This window comes from Grus americana, chromosome Z (assembly GCF_028858705.1).
Source record: "Grus americana isolate bGruAme1 chromosome Z, bGruAme1.mat, whole genome shotgun sequence".
NCBI lineage: Eukaryota > Metazoa > Chordata > Aves > Gruiformes > Gruidae > Grus > Grus americana.
In genome coordinates, this window is record NC_072891.1 from 28,082,545 (window position 1) to 28,094,628 (window position 12,084).

The 12,084-nt window shown below is 38.0% G+C and overlaps 1 protein-coding gene across 3 annotated transcripts in view; it reads left to right on the plus strand.

Moving 5' to 3' along the window:
• Nucleotides 1-12,084, plus strand: part of CERT1 (ceramide transporter 1) — an 83,417-nt gene that overhangs the window by 68,314 nt on the left and 3,019 nt on the right. For 2 of the 3 annotated variants that reach the window (XM_054811127.1, XM_054811126.1), the window contains 8 exons: nucleotides 222-314; nucleotides 902-979; nucleotides 5,942-6,037; nucleotides 6,703-6,835; nucleotides 6,952-7,022; nucleotides 8,462-8,590; nucleotides 9,342-9,471; nucleotides 10,834-10,970. In XM_054811127.1, coding sequence (XP_054667102.1) covers nucleotides 222-314; nucleotides 902-979; nucleotides 5,942-6,037; nucleotides 6,703-6,835; nucleotides 6,952-7,022; nucleotides 8,462-8,590; nucleotides 9,342-9,471; nucleotides 10,834-10,961 — 858 coding nt within the window. In that variant the 3' untranslated portion in view covers nucleotides 10,962-10,970. The remainder of the gene's footprint in view (nucleotides 1-221; nucleotides 315-901; nucleotides 980-5,941; nucleotides 6,038-6,702; nucleotides 6,836-6,951; nucleotides 7,023-8,461; nucleotides 8,591-9,341; nucleotides 9,472-10,833; nucleotides 10,971-12,084) is intronic. The other variant, XM_054811125.1, reaches the window with a different exon arrangement.

A 12,084-nucleotide genomic window follows, 5' to 3' on the forward strand; every position in this document is an offset into this window, starting at 1 on the left:
CCGATCTATTTTCCTTAACTCAGAAATACACCTTGAAGTATAGACAAATTCAGTCTCCAGGCCCATTCACTAACAGAGAATTCCAGCAGGATGACAGCTTCCTGCCTGTCATGGACAGCATTAGTTGTTGTAGTCACTATGTAGACTGAGGATGACTCACTCTGTTTCATAGTCCAACCAGTAGCAGCTGACTACTACTAATTAAATCTGTTTTGTTGCAGTCCCAAAGTGAAAAGGTCAGATTACACTGGCCAACATCCTTACCTTCTGGAGATGCATATTCTGCTGTGGGGACTCATCGATTTGTCCAAAAAGTAAGATATTTCTCATGATCTCCTCTGTTTAATGGACTGATCTATGATAGTTCTACATAATATTTTGTATGGATAGGTGAGATTTTTTTGGGGGTGTTTCTAGTAACTTTTGATGGTTTACTCATTTCCAAATGAAGCAGCTGGAATTGGAGAAGGACTGTTTTTTGTCTTGGCTCAAATCATACTGATTTGAGTACCTATTTAGAATACTCTTGACTTGTGTCAACCTTGTCAGTTAGTTAAGTAAGGAAAAATCCCAACTCACTAACCTCAGTGTTTTCATGATACCTTCACCAAAATTCGTTGAATTGACTTTGTAAAGAAAAAAACCCAACAAAACCAGTCTTTTGTATTGGATGAGTTGACTTTTTTTTTTAGTGTTACTGGAAACACTATGCTCCTCTCAGGGCTACAGTGGGAGCATAATACATAATAGGTGCATGAAATCAGCATTTGCTGCTGTGCTTGCTGCTTATGGTGCTTTTGTTTTCCTTTTCTTCATTATCTTGTGCTTGCAAGTTGGTACTGAATGCTCTGTTGTGCCTGTGTTCTGATTACTTGGTTTTTTCTTTGTCTGTCTCTGGTAGCCCTATAGTCGCTCTTCCTCCATGTCTTCCATTGATCTAGTCAGTGCCTCTGACGATGTTCACAGATTCAGCGCCCAGGTACTGTATTAATGTGTAGAGTGGGGGTTGCATATCTTTGCTGTATTTCATCCTCTTCTCTAGAACCTGGGTTTTTTGTTACATAAATCACTGCTTGCTTTAACCTAGTACGTGGAGACAAACAGAAGAGTTCTCTATTCCTGTACTAAATGGTTGTCTTTTTACATTACGCTTGCTTTGCATATCACATGTGCAGATGCCCAAATCTTGTGAAACTGTTGGATTTAATTCAGAAGCTTTAACAGAAATGCCTACAATTTGAAAGTTTTGCATTTCTGATTATAATAAAAGTATAATTACACCTGGTTTGTGAGGGCTGGGAATGGTCTTTGCTTCAAATTGAGTAGCTTTTCTTGCTTTTAAATCAAAGGTTTGATTTTTGTCTTTAACATTTGTTCATAATGGCTTTAAGATACTAAATGTTAAGGTTCCCTATTACCATTTTTTACCTCTACAACTAGCTTTGTTACTGAAAGGTCATAAACTGTGTTGTTGACAAACAAGATTGTAGGTATGAGAATTTTTATGGAAGAGTTTCAATATATTCACTTATCCTTCAGAAAATAAGTCTGACGTCCTGAATATGTCAATGTAGTCATAGTGGCATATTCCAGTACAATGGAACATGCAAAATTACTCTAGGTGCTTGCTCTGAAGGTTGTATTTCAGAGCAGGATTAGATAGATGACTTGATGTGTTTGCTCTTGTGTCTCAAAAAAAGTTGTGCAGATGTGGCATTCATGGCATTAATTTCCTTCTGCTGTGCTCCGTATGTGATTGTGAATATGGAGCTTCGTTCTGGGATCTGATACTGGAGGTTTTTTGAAATTATTAACTAACACTGCAAACAACCTGCTCTTTCAAATAGAAGGAATGGATTTTCTTTTGATTAACAGAGCCTGGAATTGTACCACCTGCAGACCTTACTGCCAGCTTTATGAGCAGGACCCTAACATTTAAGGACTTGCTTATTGGACTGAAATCGTGACACTTTCCTTGACCTTTTACAGTCAGTTTATTTCTGAAATTTGAACTTATCACAAGGGGAAAAAGTATGCAGGTCATATTGCACAACACTGACAGGATCATCTCCAGCAGTCAAATTAATTTTTCAAGCTTGTTTTTGTTTGGGAGGAAGGGGAATATGAAGTAACAGAAAGCAAGTTTGATTCCAAAGATAGGAGCCAGTTGTCTGTCAGGCTACATGGGCAGTTCAGTAGAAGGGGAACTCAGAGCTGCTAAAATATGCAGGCCTTCTCATTTTCACCTCTTTTATGCCTGTGGTAACATTTATGCATTCATGTGATAAACCTGAATATCGGAGCACTAGTGTGGCTGAAAAACTATCCATTTAAAAACAAATCTGAGGTGGACCAGGTCCTTATCACAATCATGCAAATTGAGGATAAGGATCAAAATCAAATGGACTTGGAGTCAAGCTGTTGCTTTTTTCAGCTGCTGCATGGATTATACTGTGTAGTAGTTACTACTGAGTGCCTTTGAATGCAGTTTCGAGTTAATGAACTCACTGCAGAAAGGATGGTCCTGAACTTATAGGAAACTACTCCCCCACCCTCCCAAATATTTTCCCTAGAACAGATTTTTGCTAGATCAACAAGTCAGTCCACCTGCACTGGAGCGTCATTGCTACTGAACAAGCAGGTGAAAGACAACTGAGAGCATGAAGAGAAAAGCAGAACACCTTTTGGTGGCAACCAAATTGGTTATTAATAGGGAAGTGGCTTCTGTCCCCAGGCTGAAGGTTTGACTTTTGGAAAGGCAACCTAATATCTTGATTCTGAATAGATGTGACTTGTTTCTAGACTTCATTAATATGAAGGGAATTGTGGTATCAGTAAAAGGCCAAGTAGAAACTTGCAGCCTTGTTTTCAAGATTGAGAAGTATAAACGTATTGTGATGGGAGCTGGTTTTGCAGTGTGCCTCTAGAAAAGCATTGATTTGCCTCTGCCAGTTGATTGGGAGGTTGTGGGCTTAAAAGGCTGTAGATGTTTTGCAGATCACTTTCTTTTGAAGGACTATGAAATTTAAAATAGATTGAGCTGTTCTGAGGGCCTTGAAAGTCAAGAACTTCCTACTTCGTATTCAGGCCAAGGCTGCATGGCATACAGGTTACAAGTATTTTTGCAGACCATGCCTGTAGCCTGCCAGGAACCCAGAGGTAATCGTGTGGCCTCCCCAGTGGGAAGGCAGCTGTGAATCTTGATTCTGTGCCTCTGAAATAGGTGCAGATTGACAGACAGCAACCAGTGCCTAGATTACACACACTTTGGAGAGGTAGTATGTGCAAGGCTGTTGTAGGTACTGCAATTCCTTGGTGAAGCAGAAGAAAGAAAACTGTTTAGGTTGCACTCCTGTGGATGCCTCCTCCTCTTCTTTCCTTGCTATTCCCCTCATCCCTCTGCATTTAGCAAAAAGCAGCAAAAGACAAAACAAACATAGAAAAGCTAGCTTTGTCTTGAATAGGTGAGGAACTAGGGGAGAAGAGGCATAAGGACCTGAAGGTGTTGCAGGTAAATGTTGGGAGCATGGCCAGGATTCCTTTCTGAGAGAAGTGTCACCTAGAGCTAGTAAACTGAATCTTTAAATAGCCCACATTCTTACCTGGTTTGGATTGTGCTGTCATTGTTTCACTGGAAAAAAATAAATACACAGCTACAGGCTGGGCAGGGAATGGATTGAAAGCAGCCCTGAGGAGAAGGACTTGAGGGTGTTGATTGATAAGAAGCTCAACATGAGCCAGCAGTGTGCGCTTGCAGCCCAGAAAGCCAACCGTGTCCTGGGCTGCATCAAAAGCAGCGTGACCAGCAGGTCGAGGGAGGTGATCCTGCCCCTCTACTCCACTCTTGTGAGACCCCACCTGGAGTACTGTGTCCAGCTCTGGAGGCCCCAGTACAAGAGAGACATGGAGCTGTTGGAGCGAGTCCAGAGCAGGGCCACGAAGCTGATCGGAGGGCTGGAGCACCTCTCCTATGAGGACAGGCTGAGAGAGTTGGGGTTGTTCAGCCTGGAGAAAAGAAGGCTCCAGGGAGATCTAATTGCGGCCTTCTAGTACCTGAAGGGGCCTACAGGAAAGCTGGAGAGGGACTGTTTATCAGGGAGTGTAGTGACAGGACAAGGGGTAATGGGGTTAAGCTGAAGGAGGGTCGATTTAGATTAGATGTTAGAAATTCTTTGCTGTGAGGGTGGTGAGGCACTGGAACAGGTTGCCCAGAGAGGTTGTTGGGGCCCCCTCCCTGGAAGTGTTTAAGGCCAGGTTGGATGGGGCTTTGGGCAACGTGGTCTAGTGGAGGGTGTCCCTGCCTGCAGCAGGGGGTTGGAACTAGATGATCTTTAAAGGTCCCTTCCAACCCAAACCATTCTATAATACTATGAAATAGAAGAATCTTTTGCAGGAAACCTGCCAATAAGTGGCAGGAAAAGATGGCCTGTCTAAAAGCAGAAACACAAATCTTGCAGGTGTTTTTAGTTCATTATAACTCAAAACCAAACCAAAACAAACCCCAGAGAAAACCCCCAACACTGGACTGTTTCTTTCTGTAGAGAAGTCTATAGTTAAGATAAACTAGAATTTCCATCCAATGGATTTTATTTTGATGCTGTACTTGGATTTTGACTTGATTCAATTACCTTTCTTCTTCCTGGCCTTAAGTGTATTGCTCATGGAGTACATAGTACAAACAAAATTACTGCCTTAAATTAAAAGTAAATAACATCCTTAAATTCTGTATCATATCAGAAAAAGATCATTAAGTATTTTTAAATTTTGCTTTCTACATGTACTACTTGCTCAAATATATGTTTTATACATTATTTTATATGCACATTAGGCTTACTATTTTTGTAAGTTGTGCAAAATCATTTATGGGTTCAGGCTGTTAATCTTGTGATTGAGTACTTAGACTAATTTTTGTGTTGGTCAATTGACTAACCTTTGCTTGTAGTGCTTTTCCTTTTAAAAAAAGGTATTTCTAGTAACTCAGGAAAATAGTATCAATCACATGGACTTATTTGCTGTGACAAGTTTTAGTAGTCACCTACTTTTTGGGTGGAAAAAAGTTATTGAAGTGTTTCCAGTACTTGTATCCATTGCTGTGTAATGTTTACCTTTTATTGTTGCTTCCATTTTTCTTTGGGGGAGAGTGGGATTTGGGAAGGGGTGGGGAACCAAAGAAACAAAACAAGATTGTAGATTTAAAATAAAAAGGCATTTCCTGTCCCAGCACCCATTTTCATGCACATTATATGGAATTAAAAAGTATTCACATAGTTTGGTAAAAATATGTCAAATATTTGGCCCTTTAAAAAAAGCACACAACTGTCTAGCTAAATAATTTTAAAATTAGTATTTTATAATCATAGAGTCTCTGTATCATCATAATTTTTTTGAATGTAAGCATTTCTGTTCTTTTTTTTTAGCTGGTGACTGCAAAGATGCCAATGAAACAGAATAAGCATGCTTTGCTCATGACTGTTTCCTCACTGCTCTTCCAATATGACTTTTGATATGCATTCATTTTTTTAGAGCTTGTCTGTCTTCCTCCCCATCCCCTTCACCTTTGTTCAGCTTTTAAAATGCTCTTCAGTGAATATCTTACAGTGCATGGTAATTCTATTTAAAGATACCTGAAGTAAGTTCCTATAGGCGGAAATAAAACTGTCTTGGGTAGAAATAGTACGTTTTGACAGTTTAGAGGTGCAAAGGAAGGAGAGGAAGTACCCATAAAGAATGAAGTTGGAAGCTGAATCAAGATTTTGGCTTTTGTTTCTGAAGGCTAGAAGTATCCGCTTGTTCTTAACCTGTAATAGAAAACTCTGTTGTCCAAATTCAGCTTTTGCACAGAATTTTAAGTATTGATTTGTGGCTTGCAACACTGTACAGTCTCTGCCCAAGAAGATGGAAGGAATGAGTTAAAAATGTGTAATTTTTTTTTTCCTTTAAGGTGGAAGAGATGGTACAAAACCATATGACATATTCCTTGCAAGATGTAGGAGGAGATGCCAATTGGCAGCTAGTGGTAGAAGAAGGAGAAATGAAGGTAAACATTTCGGGTTTTGTTTAACTGATAGAAGATGATACCCTGTGAAGATGGATACTTTCAATCTGGCAGACTTGGCAGTGTTAGATTTACGGTGGGACCCGATGATCTCAAGAGTCTTTTCCAACATAAATGATTCTATGATTTTCTGGGAATACTATCACTCAGCAAGTTATGCTGTTGAAACTTCTCTCTTAGAATAGCATTGTTTAAGTTAGGACTGGAGTGCACAAGAGCTCTGGCTTCTAATCTATTTCTTAATACAAAATCCTGTGTAACTCTTGCAATAGCTTTGTCTTCGCAGATTCCTTTCTCATTCTCTCCTACTTTAAAATCTGATATCAAAATGATGTGTAAAACAAATGTTACAGAGTAGCAAGTTACTGTGTTGGCTGCTGTACTGCTGTATTGTGCTTGTATGGATCCGTATGCATAGTGATAAATAAGGTAGCTTAATCATTTTTGGAGACTGGTATTTTAATGTGGATTGCCATGTTAAGAATGTTTGCATTGGTAGTTACTAGAGAACACTGACATGGCAAATGATCCATGTGTTATTTTTCTAGGTAAGTGTTTTTTAAAAACTTCATGAAATTGTAAACAATTAAACACAAACAGTTTTGACAATTTCTGTTCTACATTTCTTTCTTTGTATTTGGCTATAGGTATACAGAAGAGAGGTAGAAGAGAATGGAATAGTGTTAGATCCTTTGAAAGCAACCCATGCTGTTAAAGGGGTAACAGGGCATGAAGTTTGCCACTACTTCTGGAATGTCGATGTTCGTAATGACTGGGAAAGTAAGGAATTGGTTCTTAAGCTTTGCGTGTATACCAGCAAGGATATTGTTTATAACATTGACCTAATATCTGTGCTTGTTTACTGATGGATTTTTTTTCCCTCCTTCATCTTTTAGCAACAATTGAAAATTTCCATGTTGTGGAAAATTTAGCTGATAATGCAATCATCATTTACCAGACACATAAGGTAATAACACTTCAGCCGTATGCATACCTTACTGAGACAGTCTGGGGCATATGTGTTCTAATCTTATTCTGAATACTTTAATGGCTTAACAACTTAAAATACTGTTCAAAACAACAGTTCAGAACAAGTTCTCTATTAAGCTGCAACTTTGTCAATTTTTCAGACTTGTCTTGATAGCATAATTGGATGTGCATGTGTCTGATAGAGCTTGTAACAACAAATGAGCACTGTTTTTAATCTCTAAATATGCCAGCAAGGCAAGGGTCATCTAAAGCAAACTGAAGCAATAAATCAACACTGACCGCAAGGAAGAAACCTATACCACTGTATCATATATTTTGTTGCAATAATGCAAGCTATTGTTGACCACAAGTAGTTGACGTACACATTTGCATTTTGAGGTGATATAATTGCTGGTACAATATTTGATTTTGTAACTTCATTATGTTCCCCTCCCCCCCAACCAATTCTGGTGTAAATTTACTAAAATGTTCATCTGAATTATAACCCAACAACTGTAACTTAAAGGTTCAAAAAATGGGAATGAAGTGTACAGATTCATCTTTAATCTTGCATGATTCCAACTAGTAGTATACTCAAATATTAAACCAAGTATTTTTCTTTGACAATTTTACCAGTAATGCGGTTACCTTAAAACTTCTGTAACAGAGAACTCATGATTTTGAGTAAGACAATTGTGTAAACTATATAGTGTTGTGGTAAAAGCTAGACTTTTTTCCCCTGTTGAGTGTCAGGAAAATGGCTTTTGTGTATTTTCTTTCTTTATCAGACATTTTGCTTCTGAAACTTTCTCTTAGATAGTATCAGTTTACCATATCTGTCTTACTGAAATAGTAGCTTTTTGAAATAATATTTGTTTTAAATATTTCTCTCCCTCTCTCTGAAGACATAAGTAACTGTAGATGCATCTATTTATACTTATCATAGAATCATAGAACAGTTTGAGTTGGAAGGGACCCTGAAAATCCTGGCATGGGCAGGGACACCCTCCACTAGACCAGGTTGCCCAAAGCCCCATCCAACCTGGCCTTGAGCACTTACTTAATCACTAGTTCAGTTTGCAACTTACAAGTATTGACTAAAATGTAAACCTGAGGTTGAGGGAACAGGTGGGGAACTGCCTCTTCCTGTTCACCTACTGAAAAAGTCATTGCAGCTTGGCTTTCTGCATTTCAAAGGCCTTAAACTTTTGCCTTACATTTTTTTAAAATGAAGCATAGCCTTATAACCTGATACATAGCTGTTGTACAGCTATGTTCTGTTTCAGTTTTGAAAATGAAGTTACTAACCTGAAGAAACTTTTACTTAAGTAACGTGACTGACCTGGTTTGCCTCGCTTGCTTTTTTCCTTTCTCTGAGGATAGTAAGTACTTAATTTGCAAAATTGCAAAAGCTTATATTCAGGTGTTTCTCTGCAGAGGGTGTGGCCAGCTTCTCAAAGGGATGTCCTCTATTTGTCTGCCATCAGAAAGATACCAGCATTCAGTGAAAATGATCCGGAAACATGGATTGTGTGCAATTTCTCTGTGGAACATGACAGTGCTCCTGTAAGTATTAGTTGCATTCTATCAAGTTCTGCTTTTAAGGTAACATTTTCCTGTTATATGGTAATGCATGTGCAGTACTAGAGTGAGGGAGATTGGGGGGGGATGCAAAAATATGGTTTATTTAAACCAGGTGATACAGTGACCTGATGAAGGCATTCTGAGCCAAAAGCTTTCTTGCCTTATCTCAACAGTTGGCAGATCTATGGTGTTGCAACAGAATGGAAGCAAAATTTCTGGAGATGTGAAACCTTTTTAAAGAATTGAGGTTATACTCTTTGGTATTGTCAGATATAGGAGTAGGCTTGTATAAATCTAGATATGGTATCTGTTAAAGCTCCATCTTACATAGTTCCGCAATGATTGTTTTCTTTGGAGTATTTCTGTTCTGATTGCCATGCCATAGCCTGCTTACAAGGGAAAAGTTGCTAACAGATATTTGTAAGTGCTGATAAGTTATTCTTTAAATGTTTCTTTACTCATTTGTCACAATAATTGAAGTAATTCACTCGTAATATTTATTAAGCAAGCAGAAACCTGAGATTCAGGCATTTTAGTTTAACCCTTTCCCTATTCACCATGTACCTTTCATTTCACTCAGATGCATGTTACATCCATGCAATGCCAGAATGCAAACTCTCAGCAGCACAGCTTCTGGAGTGTCTTAGACTTCATAGTAAATTAAAATGTTAGCAGTCAAGTGTGCTGAAGCAAATTTAGTTTGAGGCTTACAAGTGTTTCTTTTTTTTGGCAGCTGAACAATCGTTGTGTCCGTGCCAAAATAAATATTGCTATGATTTGTCAGACTTTAGTAAGCCCACCAGAGGGGAACAAGGAAATAAGCAGAGACAACATCCTATGCAAGATTACATATGTAGCTAACGGTAAGTCTAAAAGTTTTTGGTACGACATTCATGATCACTGCTAATTCTGGGGAGCTGAATACTGGCAAAAAAAGCTTGATGCTGTTTCCTGTTAAATTTATATATAGCACCACACTTGCGGTCTTCATGTTCAAAAAGATTGATTTATGCGCTACATGAGTCAGTGAATGGGATCATTCCTCGTGTGGCATTCTGAGAGGATTAAATGTGTGTAGCTCAGTCCGAAGTACAGAACCTTGGAGTGCAGGAGCGTGGGCAGAAGAAATGTTTGCAACTGGGATGACTTGGCATAGCTTTTCATTTCAGCACTACTGTGTTTTTTTCCTGTATTGCTATAATGTGTTCCCCCCCCCCCCCCGATTCATCTTGTTAGGCTGAAAAGCTGCTGATAGTAAAGATACAGTTCTTACCCTCAGTGTTATGAAGGAGCAAATACATTTTGTATGAGGATGTTTACAAGCTGTATAATCTAGCCTACAGTATTTTTTTAAACTGATGGAATCCTTGGTATTGGTTGAAAAGTTATCAAAGCCAAACTGTATTGTTACTGTACCTAGTATTTTGCAGTATAGTGTAGTATTGGAGCTACATAGTTATTAGCTCCTCTCCTGCAGCTACAAAACACTTCAAGAGTAGCTCACCTGCTTATTACTTCTAACCACCTACTATATGGCTTACTAAGAGTCAAAGTCTGAAAAATTGGTTCAATAAATCTTTGCTGTATAGGAGTGACGTAATTTGTATTAAACCCTGTACAAATACTATATGGTGTTAAACTCTGGGGTAAGCTGCTGTGTTTTCCTTGTCAGAAGTTTCCCAGTTACATAAAAAAAATACATTTTCATTAATAAATTCTGAGCTATGATTATATGGGAAGTGGCAACTTTTTCAGCAAAATACTTGCCCTGTGTACCAAAGCGTATTTTAGAATTGGTTTGAATTTTGTTTGAAGTGCTTTTAAAATAATTTGTAAGACATTGGCTATTTAGCAATTCTGCAGACAAATGCAGCAGTTATTGAAAAGTTAAGACTGACTTCTGTTTTCTTTGAAGTAAGAAGTAACTCAAGTCTCTTTTTATGTTGTTTCCTGGAAGTCCTTGGAGAATATAATCTTCCATTTGGGCATTCCGCAAAGACTCACAACACAACATCAAACGTGTTTTCTAAATAGTGGCATCATAGAACTGGACTGAGCTTGAGTATTAAGAGTAGAAAGTGCTACGCTGTAAGGCCATTAAAAAAATCTGCTGATCAATATTCTTTCCTGTTACTTCAGAAAGAGTTGCAGGAGTAACAAATTTTCTTTTCTAGCCTTTAGCTGATTTGTTCTATTTCAGTGTCTTTCTTCCTGTCTATTTCTAGTGAACCCAGGAGGATGGGCACCAGCATCAGTGTTACGGGCAGTGGCAAAACGAGAATATCCAAAATTCTTGAAGCGTTTTACGTCATACGTGCAAGAGAAAACAGCAGGAAAGCCTATTTTATTCTAGTATTAGCAGGTATACATTCATTTTTTTGTTCTTGATTCACTGTTGTAAATTTAAGGCCAAACAGAAGTATGCAATCTATAAATGTCTTACCATGATTAGCATGAATTCAGTGCTTAGTTTTAACGTGTGAATGCAATATACTTTTTAAAGCATTCATGTAATTCATTTGTATTATTAGCATGAAGAATGAGGGCTGCACCAGTTATCAAGTATTAGTTTTTGTAGACTTTTGCTAGTTTATCTTGCAATTTTTTTCCATACATGTCTAATTTATGTAAAAGTATAGAAGGATGAAGTATTGTTTTTTCTTAGCTATCACAGGCATTTTACACTTGCTCTGAAAAGAATACATACTGAAGTTTCTGCAGAGCCTCTTGAGGTTTTGATGTCTTAAATTCTCCTTATAATTGCATATTTGATAGAATATTATGAAGGTCAAAGTAGTCTTTTCTATTGACAGAATAGTTTTGATCTAGGATTTTTATGAATGGAACTTTTCTGACAGTCCAGTGTCCGTTATTGGAGTATCTAAAAGGCTGTGACTGAAATTTTTAGCCTTTCTGATAAGCCCACGAAAGAAAAGGGATTTGCAGATGTCTGCTGAAGTCAATGGATATATTTTAATGGTATAGGTCATTGGGCTAATATAAAATCATTTTAATGTATAAATGATGATATGACACTAGAAGATGATTTCTTGATCACTTTGGGGGCTGTCTGAATCTGTCAGACATAAGCCTTAGTGCTAAGTAAGGCTTTGCTTAATTTTTGTTAGTGTAGACTCTTGCTATGTACTTCATTGTGTGTAACTGTAGTGTCAAACCATTGAATTCCATTTGGTAGTTCCAGTATTACAGCGTGATCTGAAAACTAGTTTTATCACTTTTTCTATGCATGACAGATGCTACTTCTACTTTTGGGTTCTATTTATTACATCAGACTCCCAAAGTCTTACTCATTTGATCCTTCTGTAACAGGTAGCCCTGTAATGACTCACATTTTTAATTGCATATTGTTAGAGAACTAGTGTAGGTGAACCATTAAAAACACAGCTGTCATGAGCCAACAGTTCAAATGTGATCACAGCAGTGCTGATATTATTTAAGGTGTTTAACAAGTTTTT